Source organism: Protopterus annectens, chromosome 1.part0, assembly GCF_019279795.1.
Source record: "Protopterus annectens isolate FY-2018-M chromosome 1.part0, PAN1.0, whole genome shotgun sequence".
Classification (NCBI taxonomy): domain Eukaryota; kingdom Metazoa; phylum Chordata; order Ceratodontiformes; family Protopteridae; genus Protopterus; species Protopterus annectens.
In genome coordinates, this window is record NC_056725.1 from 534,203,256 (window position 1) to 534,222,482 (window position 19,227).

Below are 19,227 nucleotides of genomic sequence, written 5' to 3' on the forward strand. Positions count from 1 at the left end.
AAGCAAAAAGAAGAACTCCATATATCAAGGATGCAACATGTAGCTTGCCATATATTACTCCAATGTAATGTCCAACTGGTATAAACATCAAACGATGCGTAAAAACAGCAATTGAATGTGTCAATTGCTTTTATTTTTATTTAATGAACAAGCACAAGCTGTAATGTAGAGGTCTGAAGAAGCGTCTTTTAGACGTGAAAGCGCTTACCACTGTTCAAATCAATAAAGAAATTGCTGTTTTTATGCATCGTTTGATGTTTATACCAGTTGGACATTACATTGGAATAATATATGGCAAGCTACATGTTGCATCCTTGATATATTCATGTTGTTAAAGTCTCTGTCTTCCCAAAAAGGGAAGAATCACCATAAGGAACGTTGGTAAAAGATGCCTTGAAGGGCTCCGAGAAAGTACAGTTTTGTACCTACCATAAATGTAGATGTCCGATAGGTATGCATCTGCAGTCATGACATATGGGTTGTCCTGCCTCAGGCAGCCCTTCGGTCGGCCGGATTCCAAAGTCTGGGTCTGGCCTCGGCTGATGTCGCACTTTCCCGGCGCCAGAGCGCCTGGGGTATAAAAGCATCAGCCGACGCCATTTTCCTCAGTTTTTCTTGCCCCAGATGCCAGGTGCCCTCTAGGAAGGCTAAATTTGGATAAATGCAGAAAAGTTCCAAACATATGCAAATTATATACATGTATAAACAAATACACCATAATAGATTCCCCCAGCTAGCTAAAAGAGGGGTAAGTACCCTAGGAATACCACAGAGGGGAAGGAGGGTGGGTAATCCTGACTGCAGATGCATACCTATCGGACATCTACATTTATGGTAGGTACAAAACTGTACTATGTCCTTCAAGGATGCATCTGCAGTCATAACATATGGGTAGAATACCATAGCCAATCTGGGGGAGGAGGTACTAAGAGAAAGATGGTGTAGTTAAGATCCCCTGCAGCACTGCAGTTGCAAACCCTGCTTGGGATCTGGAGTATAGAGGTAGATTGTAATGCTTGGCAAATGTATGCACGGAGCTCCAAGTAGCAGCTTCTAAAATGTCCTTGGTAGCCACCCCTCGTAGGAAAGCTGTAGTGGTGGCTGTGGCCCTTGTGGAGTGAGGCCTGACGTTTTCAGGAACTATCTTTCCATGAAAGGAGTAACAAAAGCGAATGCAATTTCCTATCCATTTTGAAATTGTCTGTTTGGAAATTGCTCTTCCTTGCACCCCAGTTGCATATGCTACAAAAAGTTGGTCAGTTTTTCTGCTAGTTTTCGTTCTGTCCAAATAGTAGCGTAGTTGTCTGTGTATATCCAGGGTGTGCAAAAGTTTTTCCCCTTTGTTCTGTGGGTTAGGGAAGAACGTAGGCAAATGAATAGCTTGGTTCAAGGATACCCTAGATACTACCTTTGGCATGAAAGTAGGATTGGTTCTTAGTGACACTCTATCCTGGTGAAAAATAAGGAAAGGCTGTACTGCCATTAATGCTTGTAACTCAGATACTCTTCTTGCTGAAGTGATTGCCAGAAGGAATGCAGTTTTCCAAGATAAAAACTGTAGGTCTGCTGATGCTGCTGGTTCAAAAGGAGGTAGTGTCAGTTTTTCCAGCACAAAGTTGAGATCCCATGCAGGTAGAGGGGGTCTTCTTGGAGGTTTAATATTTTTGATCCCTCTCAAAAACTGCCTGAGAAGAGGGTGTGAGAAGATAGGTGGATCCATATTGTATTCTGCTGAAACTGCTGAAGCATGAATCTTAATGGAAGAATAAGACAGGCCATTGTGGAACAATTCTGCTAAGTATTCTAGGATGTGTGCTAGGTTTGCCACTGTGACATCTGTGCCCTTTGATGTGCTCCAAATGAGAAATCTCTTCCACTTAGCTGAGTATGTCTTCCTTGTGGAAGGTCTGCGAGCCTCCAGGATAATGTCCTTCACCCTCTGAGATAAAACAGTTTGGTTGGGATTCAAGGAATTTTCCAGGCAGTTAGCTGCAATGTTTTCAAGTTGGGATGCAGGGTCTTGAAATTGTTCTGTGTTAGAAGAAGAGGCCATAGGGGAAGAGGCCATGAATTTGCCTGAGACATGCTTCTCAATAGTGGGTACCAGTGTTGTCTTGGCCAGTCTGGAGCTATTAGTATAACTTTTGGCTGTTCCGCCCTGATCTTCAGTAGAACCTTGTACATCAGTGGGAGAGGTGGAAAGGCATATACTGTTAGGGCATTCCAGCTGAAAGAGAGAGAGTCCACCCTCCATGCTCGTGGGTGGTATGTCCTTGAGCAGAATGTCTTCAGTTGGTGGTTGAGTGGGGAGGCGAACAGATCTATCTCCGGCATTCCCCATGTCTTTGTTATGAGTTTGAAGATGTCTGGATGCAGCATCCATTCGTGTGCATCCATGGTAGTTCTGCTTAAGCTGTCTGCTAGTGCATTTTCTTTTCCTGGTACAAATTGGGCCTGCAGCTGGATATTGAGATTCAGGCATAGATCCCACAGATCCATAGCCATCCAGCATAGAGGATAGGAATGTGTGTCTCCCTGTTTGTTTATGTACCACATGACCGTGGTGTTCTGTCCTTATTAACAGATGTCCTTGTTGGAGGAAGGGTCTGAATGCCTCGATTGCATGCCTCACTGCCAGCATTTCCTTTTGGTTTATGTGCATGCTTAGCTGCCCTTGAGGCCATAGGCCTTGGATACGTTTGTCCTCCATGTGTGCTCCCCATCCTCGGTCTGAGGCGTCCGTGGTGATGGTCTGCCTTGTTTTTGGTTTGTTGAAAGGCAACCCTCTGTTGGACTGGCAGGCCTGAGCCCACCACAGAAATTCCTTTTGAAGGCATGGAATGATTGGTATCATGGTTTCTAGACTGTGACTGTGTTGAGACCATACACTCCTTAGGTACCATTGTAATTTCCTCATATGCAGCCTGGCATGTGGAATTAAAATTATGCAGGATGCCATGTAACCCAGGGCCTGCAGAACTTTCCTTGCAGTAAGCTGAGTTTGTCTTGTCAGAATCATGAAGTAATCTGGAAGTTGGTTTTGTTTTTCCTCTGTGAGAAAAGCCATCTGGGTGATTGTGTCCAGATCCGCACCCAAAAATGTTATCCTTTGGGATGGTACTAGTCTTGACTTTTGGATGTTGACTGTGTATCCCAAGGTCTGTAGCAGGTGTATGGCATAGGCCAAGTCCTTTAACAATTTTTTCTTGTTGTCTGCTTGTATTAGGCAGTCGTCCAGGTATGGATAAATTTGAATTCCCTGAAGTCTGCAATGTGCAATTACTGAAGCCAGGCATTTCGTGAATACTCTGGGCGCAGTAGATAAGCCAAAGGGCAATGCTGAGAATTGATAATGCTCTGATCCTGCAAGAAATCTGAGGCGTCTTCTGCAATCTGGTCGAATAGGGACGTGCAGGTATGCCTCCTTGAGATCTAGAGTTACCAGCCAAGACTCCTTGCCCAACATGGGAAGAAGTTGCTGTAGGGTCAGCATTTTGAGTTTTGGCACAATCAGATACGTGTTCAGTGCGGACAGGTCGAGAATAGGCCTCCATTGGTTTTCTTTTCTTGGTACAAGGAATAGTCTGGAGTAAATTCCTTGGCCTTGTTCTGTACATGGTACCTTTTCTATAGCTTTCATCTGAAGTAAATTGCTGATTTGTCTGAAAGCCTCTGCCTTCTGGTTTGGTGGAAGGTTTGGCATTCCGCTTCTTTTTGGCAAAGTGTGGAAGTGAAACCTGTATCCTTTGTCTATTATTTGCAATGTCCATGTATCTTTTGTAATGCAATGCCAGTTTGAGGATAAAGCCAGTTTTCCGCCCAAGGGTGCTTCCAGTTGATCCCTGGTAGGCGGGGTCAGAGTCAAGTCATTGGGTCTGTCCTGTAGTAGTGGTTGTAGTTGTAGCTGTTGCACTACTCCTCTGGTTGGCAGGCTGCCACTGACGGCCTCTGTAGGGGCCCTTCGACTGACCTCTGCCTCTAGGGCGCCTGTTCCTGCCTCTTTGTGCTCTGGACGAGTCTGGAAAGGACCAATTCTTTGTAGGCCAGTTTCTGCTGAACCTCGGTGGTTGAACTTGTAGGAAATCTTTAACTGTTTGCACAGATTTTGCTTTTTCTTCCACCTTTTTTAGAATCTCCTGTGCAGGGGAGCCAAATAAATTTTGTTTCTCCATTGGAGCATCGAGGAGTTTAGCTTTGACATGGTCTGGCAAAGATTGCTCCTTCAGCCAGGCATGCCTACGAATAACTGCCCCAGTCATAGCTGATCTAAATGAAGCCTCCAGTGCATCAAAGCCACATTTTAAAAAATGATTACTAACCTGTTGTGAGTTATGTACCAAATCCTGAAGGGATTTACGGTCTAAGGGTTCAGGAGAAGAAAGTTTCTTATTCAATTGATCTAACAAAAATTCTTGGTACTGTATCATATGGAATTGACAGTTTAATGCCCTGGCAGAAAGAGTAGCAGATGTATAAACCTTTTTCCCCATCTCTAAAGCTCTAGACTCTCTTTCAGAGGGTAGGGGATTTTTGGCAGTAGCGGCTGCAACCCCTTTAGGGCCCTGAGAAATAGTTTCTGGGTCTGCAGCATGGGCTTTATACAGATGGAAATGAGAATCCGGGACCCTGTAATATCTGTCAGGTTTGGCAGGGGCCGGAGGGAGAGAATCAGGGGCTGTACTGACATCATTGTACACATCATCAATTACATTTGGAACAGGAGGTATAGCTAAGGGCCTATGCTGAGGCAAATGCAAAAAGGTCCTTAATCTTTTTCTAGAATCAGAGAAATCCTGACCTTGCCATTGAAAGTGCTCTCTCATGGAGTGTAAAGTCTCCCCAAAGGAAAATTCTTCAGGAGGGGAGGCCGAAGGGATAGATTCCTCTGCATCTGAAGCCTCGTAAGGCGAGCAGGCCCCTTCCTGGTGGTCTGATAAATCAGATCCATCCGTGGTGTAATCTGAGGAGTGAGGTTCAGATGGGTCAGTCCTGGGCCTTTTGTCTGGAGGAGGTTGAGAGGCCCTGTCTGGGTGAGGTTGTGAACCCCTTATTAAGGAGATAAGGTCCTCAGCAAGGCTGAGGATCTGTGAACTAGAGGTAGGCCTCTGGGATGTAGATTTGGCAGGCAAAGCTTTTGAAAGTTTGGCAGCTTTAGCCCTGGAGAAGGCCTTAGACATAGAAGCTGGGGGCCTAGCTGCCCCACGTGCAGGGGTAGAAATGTCCAATGGTATGGTGCCGGACAATTCCTGAACACTAGCTTCGGTAGGGAGTTCTGAAGTAGACTCAGCCGGGGCCTCTCTGGTCTCGGTGGTCGGAAGTATGGTTTTGGTAGTAGGAATAGTCGTGAATTCGGTTTTGGCCGAAACGGAGACACTCGCGGTAGGCCTAGCCGTGGTTTCAGCCGAAACCGCGGGCCGCGAGTGTCGGTCCTTTTCCTTGCGTTTTTTGACCATATGCGAAGTCAGAGTCTCCGACGGCATTTTATAAGTAAAAGCGGCTCCAAAAAATTCCTCTGCAAGCTCCGACCGACGTCTAAGAGTCCGTCGGTTGAAAGAGGCACAGGCTAAACAAGCTGATACGTCGTGGTCTGGGCCTAAGCAAGGAAGGCAGTAAGAATGGAAATCCTTATAAGGTATTTGTTTCCCACAAGTTAAACAATTATTTACTTTGTCTGACATCAGCTGAGGCAAGAAAGAGTCCCCAACGGGGTACTTAGCTTTTTTCGAAGTTTTTGGTAGCTGAAATCTCTGGATCTGACCGACCGGCACTTGCGAACAGCTTCTGCTTCGGGCACCGCGCGGCAAGAAAGACTGAGGAAAATGGCGTCGGCTGATGCTTTTATACCCCAGACGCTCTGACGTCAGGGAAAGTGCGACATCAACCGAGGCCAGACCCAGACTTTGGAATCCAGCCGACCGAAGGGCTGCCTGAGGCAGGATAACCCATATGTTATGGCTGCAGATGCATCCTTGAAGGACATCTGCCATAAGCAAAGCCAGGCGTGGCACCGGATGGCTACGCCTGACCACGCCTCCTGTGCAGCTCCCTCCATGGCATGGGAGAGCAAATACATACACGTGTTGGCTACAGATTTTAGAGTGGCCATTTGGGTATCGAACATCTGCCTGTCCTCTGCCGACATGGACCCTGAGGTCGACTCAGTGACTTCCTTGACCAGATCTCTTGTCCAATAACATGTGCCATGCAGTTCAGCTCCCTCACACAAGTTGCTGAAGCAAAAACTCGTTTCCCAAAACGATCCAACGTTCTCGACTCTGTCAGGTGGCTGGACCGCGGAACTCTCCTTCGTGGCTGCTATCATCAGCATAGCATCTACAGGGGACTGCTTGTGCCAGTGTAACTTGTCCACTGGGGGGCTCAAAACCTTGTCCGGGCACTTGGGTATTGGCTTTACGGTGTCGCCCTAGATGTCATCAAATCCACAAGTGGATCAGCAGGAGGGGATACCCAAGAGGTAGATGGGCCCCGAGCAGAATGCCTCCAGAAACAAGGACTCGTCAGAGGTTGATTTTGGGCAAACCACCCTCTTCTTTGGCAGAGGATCTCCATGATGTTTCCAAAAGAGACATCCTCGGTGGGGGTGACAGTACAGTTGTGTACACTTACCATAAATGTAGATGTTCGAGTGTATTCACTGTTGCAGTCATTACATTTGTGTTATCTACTTGCAGTAGCCCTCAGTCGGCCTGATTAACAAAGTCTTGGGTCCTCCGTCGGTTGCTGTCCCTTCTTCCATGATGTCAGGTCGTCAGGGGTATAAAACATGCAGCCGACGCCATTACATCAATTTTTCCTGCCCCAGATGTCAGGTGCTCCCCCAATGGGAAGCAATTAAATCTATAAATACAAGGATATACCTCTAACAAAAAAGCAAATACACCAAAAAGCTTTTTGAGCATGGTAAGGAGAGTAGAGGTACAGCCAAAAGAAGAAAGGGGCTGGAGGGAGGGTAACCAGGACTGCAACAGTGAAAACACTCGAACATCTACATTTATGGTAAGTGTACACAACTGTACTATGTTCTTCGTGTTTCACTGTTGCAGTCATTACATTTGGGTAGATTCCCAAAGCTAAGGTTGGCAGGAGGAATTTAAATAGAATTAGGACCAGCTATAAGGCCATGCAAGACTGCAGTGGCAAAACCAGCTCTGGATTTAGAGAAAATTGGCAAATGATAATGCTTGGTGAAAGTATGCACAGAACTCCAGGTAGCAGCTTCTAGGATGTCCCTAGTGGGGACGCCCCAGAGAAAGGCTGTAGAGGTAGATGCAGCCCTGGTTGAATGGGGTCTGAGGCCCTGTGGGATAGGTTTCCATGGTGCTTATAGCAGAATTGAATGCAGTGGCCTATCCATTTTGAAATGGTTTGCTTTGAAATAGCTTTCCCCTCTGTCCCTGCAGCAAATGCCACCAGCAGTTCAGATTTCCTTTGAGGTTTACTCCTGTCCAAGTAGAATCTAAGTTGTCTTTGCACACCTAGAGAGTGCAGTATCCGTTCCCCTTTGTTCTGCAGGTTAGGAAAGAAGGTAGGTAAATGAATGGACAGATTAAGAGCCACACTGGATACCACCTTGGGCATGAAGGAGGGATTGGATCCGAGGGACATCCTGTCCGCATGAAAGATGAAAGGTTTCACTGCCATAAGGGCCTGTAATTCAGACACCCTTCTTGCAGAAGTGATTGCTAAAAGGAAAGCTGTTTTCCAGAAAAGAAATTTTAAATATGTAGTAGCAGCTGGCTCGAAAGGAGGAAGAGTGAGTTTCTCCAAGACAAAGTAAAGGTCCCAGGCTGGAGTAGGAGCTCTCCTGGGTGGCCTTAAATTTTTGGCCCCTCTGAGGAACTGCTTGAGCAGTGGGTGAGAGAAGAGGGGAGGCTGTGCTATAATGAGCTGAAATGGCTGAGGCATGAATTTTGTAGGAAAAGGACAAGCCCGTATGAAGCATCTCAGTCAAGTATTGTAGAATCTGAGGTAAATTGGGCACTGCTGCATTCATTCCTTGAGATTGGTTTCAGGCACAAAATCTTTTCCATTTTGCAGCATAAGATTTTCTAGTACTAGGCCTCCTTGCCTCTAAAATGATATCCATCACTGACTGAGGGATGGTAAAGGAGAGATTAGGTAATTAGCCAGGCTGCTAGGTTCAAGGTTTGCAGCTGAGGGTGCAGAATCTAGTTCTCCTGTTGAGACAATAAGGAAGGAGTCTGAGGCAGGTGCCATGGAGCCAAACGTGAGACACGGCGCAAGAGTGGATACCAGTGTTGGCGAGGCCAGTCTGGTGCAATTAAAATTGTCCTTGGCTTGTCCCGTTTGATCTTTAGTAGTTCCTTGGAGAGCAGAGGCAGAGGAGGAAAGGCATAAAGTGATAGTTTTTTCCAGCTGAAGGATAGAGCATCCACTTTCAGCTAGCTTGTGGGGAATCCTTGTGCAAAATGTGTCTAGTTGATGGTTCTGGTGGGAGGCAAACAGGTCTATACCTGGGCTCCCCCATTTGCTCAACATGTTGAAAATCCTTGGTTCCAGTTTCCACTCGTGTGGGTCCATGAGGTTTCTGCTTAGTCCGTCTGCCAGTGTATTCAGTTTTCCTGGCAGGAACAGAGCTTGCAGATTCACTTAGTAGCTCAAGGCTGTGTTCCACAATGTCATGGCTAGTCTGCAGAGGGGCTAAGAATGTGTACCCCCTGCTTGTTTATGTACCACATGACAGTGGTGTTGTCCATCTTTACTATTAGTTGTCCTGGAAGAATGTGGTCCTTGAAGGCTGTCAGAGCATTCTGTACAGCTAACATTTCCTTTTGATTTATGTGCAGGTGCTTCTGACTTGGGTTCCATTTGCCCTGAATGCACTTCCCTGCCAGTTGAGCCCCCCCCCCCATGCATAGTCTGATGTGTCTGTTAAGATTTGGGCGGCAGGGGGTAATGTGAATGGTAGTCCCCTGTTTAGGTGGCAGGCCTCTGCCCACCAAAGGAACTCTAGGTGTAGGCAAGGTATGATAGGAATCCTTGCTTCTAGATCCTGTGAATGCTGACACCATAGGCTTTTGAGATACCATTGTAGTTTCCTCATATGCAGCCTTGCATATGGAATTAGAAGAATGCAGGAGGTCATGAACCCAAAGGCTTGCAGTTATTTGCCTTGCAGATAGCTGGGTTTTTGTGGCCACTTGTTTGAAGTAGGTTGTCAAATTAATCCATTTCTCTGGCATGAGGAAAGCCATCTGGGAAGTTGTATTCAAGCTTGCTCCCAGGAATATAATTTGTTGACAGAGTACGGGTGGGATTTCTTTTCATTTATGGTGAACCCCAGACAAGTCAGTACCCTATGAACAAAGGCCAGATGATTCAAAAGAATGTCCCGGTTTTCTGCCTGAATTAGACCATCGTCGAGGTATGGGTATACTTAAATATTTCTTTGCCTGCAAAATGCAATGACTGGAGCCAGCACTTTGTGAAAACCCTGGGAGCAGTAGATAAGCCAAAGGGCAGTGCAGGGAACTGATAGTGCGTGTAGCCTGCTTTGAAGCGTAGGTATTTTCTGCAAGATTCCCCAATTGGGATGTGCAGATATGCTTCTTTTAGATCTAGTGTTGCCAACCAGGCGTCTTTGCCTAGCATAGGAAGTAATTGATGAAGAGTCAGCATCTTGAATTTTGGAATCTCCAGAAAGGTGTTTAGAGTAGACAGGTCCAGGATAGGACTCCATGAATTGTCTTTTATGGGTACAAAGAAAAGTCTCTAGTAGAAACCTTGTCCCTTTTCCTCTTCTGGTACCAGTTGAATAGCCCCCATGCTTAAGACAGAAAGTACTTTTTTTGGGGCCTCTGCCCACTGATTTGGGGGTAGGTCCAGCCACCTGCTTGGTGTTGGCAACGTGTGGAAGTGAAATCTGTATCCCTGTGACACTACATTTAAAACCCATTTGTCCTGGATGATGAGTTCCCAATTCTTTGCATGAACAGCAATCTTTCCCCCCAAAGGGACAGTCAGTTGATAAGTGCTTGGCAATTTTAAGAGGAAGTCATTGAGACAGTTTACCATAGGGGGAGTCTTGTTATTCCCAGATTTGGAAGTGGAGGCCCCCCACTGCTTAGTTCTGTGTGTCCCCTGGGACTGAAACCTGGGGTTTTTGCTGTGTCTGGGTTTGGCTTGAGAAGACCTGGAAGGGGCTGGAAAAGACCAATTCTTAGAAGACCATTGTCTACTAAATCTAGGAGGCTGAACTTGTAAAAAAGTCTTTAACAGCTTGCATAGATTTAGCTCTATATTCCATCTTTTTAAGAACTTATTCAGCCTTATTGCCAAATAGGCAATCCTGATTTAAAGGAGCATCCAACAATTTAGCTTTAACATGATCAGGCAAAGATTGGATTGCTCCTTAAGCCAAGCATGCCTTCTAAGCACAGACCCAGTAACAGCAGCCCTGCAAGATGCCTCTAAAGAATCAAAACCACATTGCAAAGTATGTTTTCCAACTTGTTCAGCAGAATGCATTAAATCCTTTAAGTCTTTATTTTCCACACAGTCAGGAATCAGCATCATTTTCTGTAGTCCAATAACATGTTGCTGATATTTTAACATATGAAATTGGCAGTTTAAAGCTCTAATTGCCAAGGTTGCCGAAGTATAAACCTTTTTACCCCATCTATTCAGCGCCCTGAAGTCTCTATCAGAAGGGGTAGGATTTTTAGCAGAAGCCTTAACGCTCTTGGGCCCCTGTGAAATAGTCTCTGGATCTGCAATAGGATTTTTGAAAAGGAACTTATGGGACTCTGGGACCCCATAGTATCTGTCTGGTTTACTGGGAGCAAGAGGCAGGGAATCACGGTATCAAACTGGATTCCGAGAAAGCGTCATCAAAAATGTCTAGTACAGGAGGAATAGCCAAAGGCCTATGCTGAGGTAGCAGAAGGAAATCCCTAAGCCTCTTTTCTGAATCAGAAAATTCCTGGCTTTCCCAGTGAAAATGCTCCCTCAGAGTATGTAAGGTTTCCCCAAAAGAAAAATCCTCAGGAGGGGAAGCAGAGGGAATAGATTCCTCTGCATCAGAATCCTCATAAGTAGGTAAGGACAAATCCAGGTCATCAGAAGAGTCAGAAAAAAAACAGAATCCTGATCAGAAGATTTATAATCAAGCTCAGCCCTAGGCCTCTTAGAGGGTGGGGGTTGACTACCCCTGATTAGAGTTATTAGATCTTCAGCCATTTTTATCATTTTTTGTTTAGGCATACAGGCCTGAGCATGTGGCATGGGCATCTGTTTTTAGACATGGATCGAGATTTAGGCCTTATTAAAGAAGGAGGCGTTGATTTAATATGCAAGTCCGTAGGCCTGAATACACCCTCAGAAGCCGGTGCCTGCACAGCGGCTCCGGACCCATCCAAAGTAGAGATATCCGCTGTTCCATAGCTGAAGTACCTCACGGCATACCGGACTCTGAATGGGTCTCAGTAGAGGCCTGCGAATCAGACGTAGCGGGTATCGGGGGCTGCAAAAGTGCCTCACTGAGTACCGGCGAACTGCCGACTGGCTTAGAAGTGGCGTCGGCAGTTTTGGACCTCGGTGGTCTGTCTTTCTTTGCGTTTTTTGGAATTCCGGTAGTCGGATGGCTAACAGACGACATTTCTGGGTAATTAAACAGAGAACCGAAATATTTAGAGGCAAAAATATACTGACGACGGACAGTGCGCTGATTAAATGAAGCACAAAACCGACAACAAGGTACGTCGTGGTTAGGGCCTAGGGAAAATACAGTACGAATGAAAATCTTTACGAGGTATTTGGTTTCCACAGATAATGCAATTATTAACTTTTACTGACATCAAGAAGGAGCAAGAAAAAGTTTCCTCAACGGGGTACTTAGCTTTTAGTTGAAGACTTCGGTTCTGAAACTTGAAAATGAAAATTTCAGGAGTCGGCCGACCGGCACTTGCCAACCGCTTCTGCTTCGGGTACCGCACTGCAAGAAAGTACTAATGTAATGGCGTCGGCTGCATGTTTTATACCCCTGACGACCTGACGTCATACAGCAACCGATGCAGGACCCAAGACTTTCAGGCCGACTGAGGGCAACCTGCAAGCACATTACACCAAATGTAATGACTGCAACAGTGAAACATGAAGAACATGCTGCTGAAGGGTGAGCATTTTGAATTTTGGTACCACTAGGAAGGTGTTTAGAATGGAAAGATCTAGGATTGAGCACCAAGTGCTCTCTTTCCTGGGTACCAGGAAAAGTCTGGAATAAAACCCATGACCTATCTGCTCTGCAGAAACAGGCTGAATTGCCCTTATGGAGAGCAGGGATTGAACTTTTTGTGCCTCGGCCCACTGGTTTGGAGGAAGGTCTGGGAATCCTTTTGGGGTTGGCAGTGAGTGGAAGTAAAATTTGTACCCCGGGGATACAATGTTGAGAACCCATCGGTCTTTGGTGATGGAGGTCCAGTTTTTTGCATGATGGGCAAGTTTTCCTCCTAGGGGCATGAGCAATTGGGCAAAGGTGAGGAGTGGAGTTGAGAAGTAATTGCGAATTCTTTCCGTAAGGGGGTGGCTTACACTCCCTGTTTTAGAAGTGGAGGCACTCCATTGCTTAGATCTCTGCATACCCTGAGACTTAAATCTGAGGGGGGGGGGTCTGTTTCCCCTGGATCTAATTTGAGATGGCCTTGAGGGGGCTGGAAAGGACCAATGTTTCGAGGGGCAATGCCTACTGAAACTTGGAGGCTGCACTTGCCAAAAATGTTTGCCTGTCTGCACAGAGTTAGCTTTTTCTTCCTTTTTTAGAACCTCTTCTGCTTTGGTGCTAAACAGATTGTCCTTGTTCAAAGGAGTGCCTAGTAATTTTGACTTGACATGGTTTGGCAAGGTCTGCTCCTTAAGCCAAGCATGCCTTCTCAGTAAAGAACCAGTGACTGCTGCCCTGCAAGATGCTTCTAGGATGCCAAAGCCACATTGCAAGGTATGCTTGCTGACTTGGCTTGCAGAATGCATAAGCTCCTGTAATTATTTTCTGCACAGTCTGTAAAGATAGATAATATGCTGCTGGTATTTCAGCATGTGAAATTGGCAATTCAATGCCCTAACAGCAAGAGTTGCAGAGGTGTATACTTTTTTACCCCATCTGTCTAAAGCTCGGGAATCCCTGTCCTAAGGGGTGGGATCCTTAGCTGTAGTTGCTTTTATACCTTTAGGCCCCTGGGAAATAACCTCTGGGTCAGCAGTAGGGTTTTTGAAAAGAAATTTGTGAGAGTCAGGGACTCTGTAGTACCGGTCTGGTTTCCTTGGAGCAGGGGAGTAAAGTATCAGCAGTTAGACTGGAATCCATAAAGACACCATCCACAACATCATGAACTGGAGGGAATGCTAAAGGTCTATGTTGTGGCAAATCTAAAAATTATCCGAGTCTCTTTTTGGGCTGAGGATAATCCTGGCATTCCCAGTGGAAATGCTCTCAAAGTATGTAGGGTTTCACCAAAAGAAAAATTCTCTGGCAGGGAAGCAGAGGGAATGGAGTCCTCTGCATCTGAATCCTCATAAGCAGATAAAGGCATGTCTTCATATTTAGAAACCTCAGAGTCGTTCGACTCTTGGTCTGTTAAAGCTGCTGGGGACAGGTCTCTTTCTTTTAGCAGGGGAAGGCTGGCTTCCCCTACTCAGCATAATCAGGTCTTCTGCCATTTTAAGCATTTGATGTTATGGCAAGGAAGCAGGTGCTTGAGTTTGGGTCGTCGTTTTTTTAGGAGTAGCTTGCACTCTTGGCCTTAAAAACTCGGTAGTTTTAGACAGAACTGAAGACGGGAAAGAAGTCGGCTTGTGTTCAATATTGGTAATGAGTAGAACTTCCTTGGAAGCTGGTGCCTGCACAGCGGCTCCGGACCCATCCAAGTTAGAGACATCCACAGGTTCCGTAGTCAGAGTCTCGCTGCATACCGGACTCCGAAGGGGTCTCTGTAATGGCCTGTGAATCCATCGAAATGGGCATCCGGGGCTGAGAAAGCGCCTCACTGAGTGATGGCGACTAACTTAACGGAAGCATCATCGGCAGTTTTGGACCTGTGCGGTCTGTCTTTATCCTTACTTTTTTTTCAGAAGATCGGTAGTCGGATGGCTTACTGAAGCCATTTTGGAATATGGAGATCAAGAGCGGAAGTATTTAGCGACAATAAGGGCTGGACGACGAATAGTCCAGGCATTGAACAAAGCACAAAACTGACAGTGAGGTACGTCATGGTCTGGGCCTATGCAGGTCATGCAGTAGGAATAGAAACCTCAGTGTGGTATTTGCTTTCCACAGGCGAGACAATTGCTAACTTTTTCTGACATCAGTTAGAGCAAGTAAAAAGGATCCACAACGGGGTACTTAGCTTTAGAAGACTTCAGGATGATTCAATTCGGAAACGAAAACTCAGGTAGTTGCCGACCGACAATCGTGCAAACTGCTTCTGCTTTGGGCTCCTCGGCAAGAAAGACTGATGTAATGGCGTCGGCTGCCTGTTTTTAAACCCCTGATGACCTGACATCAGTCCTGAAGCGAAAGCAACCGATGCAGAAATACTGTCTCTGGCATTTGGGCTGACTGAGGGCTACCTGCAGGCAGATAACTGGAGTGTGATGACTGCAACAGTGAAACACGAAGAACATCCTTAAGTATACGGAGGAATGTGAAAAAAGCATCTCAATATCATAACAGATGTTAGAAATTAAGTAGGGTGGAGAACAGAAAAGGTCAAACATTATGTTTTCAAACCTTTATGTACATTTCTTACACAGTCTATGTATGAAAGTATCACATATTCCCATCTCTGCATCACCCTAAAAAGCACTGCCTTACTGAGCTTGCACTGTTTACAAAACAAACATCCAATTCTGAAAGCTTAAATGTGAAGACAGCAGTGATTTGATCCCTTCACAGCAACAGCAGTGATCCCTGAAAATAGGTTATGCTAAATCAGGGAATGAGATCTTAAAACACCTCATAGCAGTGTGTAAAAATCTTGTTCCTTAGAAAGAAACAAGAATACTCAACATGCATATTTCTAAAACCTGTCAAGCCAATAAAGGTTAAACAGTCTTGCTTTAACAGTGAGCTCACGACAGGGAGAAACACGATGGCTATGGTCATGGAAAAGGTTCATTAACAACCTGCACCAGAGAGAGACCTTCAGAAAGTTGTGTATAAAGTTTTCCAGAGGCTTAAGTGCTACAAAAGAAACCAAGTACCATGTAGTGCTTGTGACGGGAGATGCTCCAACTCAACTGTAGGAAGTAACCTGTTATTGTAGAAGTTCTCATGGGGCCCTGCCGCCTGAACACTACTAGTTTCCTGAATGGAAAAACATTTTAAAACTAGATTTGATACCAAAGATTTGAATGCATGGGCTTTCTCCCTTCTAATATACATGACCATTCTGAATTCAGTTAAACTGGAAACACAATATACTGGGTAAAACTCATTTGTAAGATGCACAGTATATCAGTTTTAAAATCAAAAATAAAAATAGGAACTAACCACATCATCAATTTTGAGGATACTGCGAACTGTTTCAGTAGCCAGCATCAGGGCACTGACAGACACCAGAAGGGGTTGCACAACCAGTTCTTCCAAAATATTAGAAATGCCACCCTGCAAAGGAAAACCAATACAGTCAGAAATATAAAAACAACTTTCAGCAGCAAAGTCTGTCTAGCTTTTTTTTGCTACCACTTCTCTCTCATACAAGATGCTTGCAACCTTTATCTTTTTTCTGTATTTCTAACATTTTTCATTCCTATTTTATATACATTTAGCAGCATACAGGCATTTCTCCCCTACATCATAAGCCTGCAAGCAAATGTGACAATGAACAAACATCTGTTACAGCTTCTTGCTTTGCTAACTGCCATTGCATTGTCAAGTTGTCCTGAAAATATTTTAGTGGATTCCCATTAATTTACATTTATAACAATCACCGTTTAGCCAAAATCCCCATGAGATCTTTGAACCTCTAGGACAGTCTTTTACAGCAGTTATACAAGGCATGCGTTTTATGGATTACTTGTATTATTCAGTTTCCAATTTTAAGTGCCTGCAAGCAAGCAAGCATTGTGCACATGGAATAAATCACCAGTAAAAAAAGAAATACTAAACACAATAAACAAAATAAAATGAATGAAAACAAGACTAAAATTTTAGTATATTACAATCTGACAAAGCAAGGTAGTCTCACAAGTAGCAGCTATCAATGGACAGAGTTAAAAGCCAGTTAATATAGCCTCAAAGTTTGTAAGATGGATTCACATGGTGGAACATGCAAGTCAAGTAAACTCACTGTAACTGGATCTGTGAGGATTTTTAATCAAAAGTGAGACCACCTTTCTCAGGCAACTCATCTCCATCAACCTCTAGCTTCAACTGCTCCTTCTTCACTGCTCAGGTTTCTGTATCATACAGAAGTAATGTCTGTACCACTGCTTTGTTCACTTTACTTTTCCACCCTTTTTTTAAGCTTTCTGTCACATACCACCCCTTACATTGTGCCAGGTGGTGGTAGCCCCTCTGATTCTAGTTTTGATCTCTTCTTTCAAACCTCTCCTCCTCAACCTGCTCTCACAGACGCTCAAAGCTGTTCTGCTATTTTCCATTACAACTCAATTTTCAGCTACTTCTGATTTCCCCATTTGCAGCCATGAAAATGGTCTTGTTTCATCCCATGTGCCTTCAGTTTTGCACTCCTTCCTCATTTGCAGCAGTTACTGTTCAAAAGTCAGCCTGTAATGCCACACTGTCAGCATATACTGGAGCTTATTTGATCTGCCCCTCTGAACTGTTTGCTTATGTGGTCAATCATCACTCTGAACAGCAGCAGGCTCACAGTAAAACCTAGATGCACCATCCACTCTAAATGGTAATCCCTCAGAGTCCTAACATTGTTTATACTTGGTCATTGGGTCCTTGTATACAGCCTGCACTAGTCCTACCAAAGTTTCCAAGACTTCAGACCATCGCATGACTGCTTACATCGGATTTCTTGGAACCTTCTAGGAACTTAGGCAGGTGAACGAACCAGAAAAAACACCAGCTGCAGCACCAGTAGGGAACAACATGCAGAGCTAGCTATCATAAAAGCCAAAGTTTATTTCAGAGTTGAATGCTTTCATTTTTACTAATTTCAGAACTTCTTCAGAACTAAAATTACACCAAAAAAACCCATTTAAATACCATGCCAGTAAGAAACACATGGTTAAAATAAGCCAGTGAAATTCACTGTGTTTTAACTTTAAAATCGGATTTATAGAATAAGCCTCATTTAACCCAGAGAAATTATTAGCATTTAATCTGAGCTGCCATTTGAGCTCACTTATTATTGAAATGTTCATCCATAATCCAACCCTGGAGATCGTTCTTGACTTGTTCTAGAAATCCAAATTTGTGTGAATTAAAAACAACTGCGTGCTTATACTGGGCATTAGTTATCTTAATTTTTCTGATATCTAATAATGCTCATATATTTCCCACATAAAATACTAAGCCAAATAAATCACATTTTTTTAGAACAAGAGGTGTACACAGATTTTATACACTATACCCCTCACAGTAAAATCACCACCACTAAATGTTCGTACACAGAGTAAAACCCACATCTACTACTGTGGAGTATGCGGCAGGAGTGTGCGGTTAGAACTTGTCAGATTGAAGTCTGCTGGAACAGCGCTCAGTTTTGAGTTTTTTTTTACTGGTTAACTGGGTAATTTGTTTAGATCAGTTTGCTCTTTTCTATTGCTTTATATATATATATATATATATATATATATATATATATATATAAAAATAAATCGCACTTTATTCATCTGCTTTTACTGTAATTGCGTTTCTTCCCACTTTATTACCTTAATTTGCTTGTGCTTCTTCTTAAAAGTACTCAGTTGTATTATTCTGCTGCAATTATTATTGCTTGGTAGTAGCCCGATTAAATTGTAACAGTTATTCTAAGCCTTTTGGTTTAAGCACTTGGGCTTCAAACTAGTTGTTTTACATTAAGAGGGTTTGTGGACTGCATTGTTGTGGCAGGACAGGTAACTTCCATCCTTCTAAGTTGGGAATTGCTGACTGAAGGCTCAGTGTCTGTTACTCTAAAATCATATTAGTTCTCGTTTAAGCACTTGGGCTTCAGGCCAGTTATTTTACATTAAGAAGGTTTGCAGTCTGCAGTCTTGTGGGAGGACAGGCTAGATTCAGCCTTTCTGAGCTGGGAATTTCTGGTTAAAGGCTTATTGTGCCTGCTTATTTGATGTTTCTTTCTGAAATTTGTGCACCTTGTTTTCTGTAGCCCAGAAGTTAATAGTTTATTGGCCATTTTGTGCTAATTTCTCTTTCATTTCCCTGCTATAAAAATCGCATTTGCGCGGTTCTGCGTGCCGGGCAGTGCTAGTTAGTTCGGGTTAAACTATTTCCACAAAGTCTGCTCTTTAATTTTTCCCTTGGAACTAGACAAACTTTCAACTTAAGCACTCAAACCATTAAGCACTCACAGCCCTGCACTTATTTATTTTATTTTATTTATTTTACATTTGTTGACCGGGCTAGTCTAGCTGGAGATAATTCCATTTTCAGTAGCAGCCCGGGGAGAAAAGCTCCAAAGAAGTAAGATACATACATAAAAACCATCATACAAAAATAATAACAATAATGATAATAGAGTTAGTAATAGAGTTTGCAAAAAAAAAACATGGAAACCCTTCAATGGAATGTACTACTACTTGTGTTAATTACTATAACATACACTTACAGTCTAGATGACATTATACAAGTTGCCACATACTTATCAGAAGATGAAAGCAAGGATTGGAGGTAAGGAAAGTAGAGTAAAAAGAAAAAAAGGGAGAAAATGAAAGGAATTGAATGTGGAAAAGAGAGCAAGTTAAGGTAGATAACAGGTATAGAAGCAGAGGGGGTAAAACAGGAAGCCAAGTAGAGAAAAGAGAAAGGAGTAAGAGAGAACAGTTTTAGAAGTAGGGAGTACTAGTGGAAAGTTAATCAGGTTTATTACAGGAACAAAGCCAGTGATTTTGGAAATGCAGTTTAATATTTTGTTTGAAAAGAGGCAATGATGTAATATTTGTTATATTAGAAGGTAACAAATTCCATTTTTTCCCTACTGCATTGGTAAATAGTGAGTTGCCAGCATTGTTATTTGATTTTATTGTACTTGTTAGGAGTTTACTAGAAGAGCGGAG

The 19,227-nt window shown here is 43.9% G+C and overlaps 1 protein-coding gene across 1 annotated transcript in view; it reads right to left on the bottom strand.

The window, feature by feature from the left end:
- The window catches only part of CCT4 (chaperonin containing TCP1 subunit 4), a gene marked incomplete in the record, with an annotated part of 539,719 nt that overhangs the window by 65,255 nt on the left and 455,237 nt on the right, over nt 1–19,227 (bottom strand). The window contains 1 exon segment of the mRNA XM_044061172.1: nt 15,524–15,637. Within this exon segment, the coding sequence (XP_043917107.1) occupies nt 15,524–15,637 (114 nt within the window).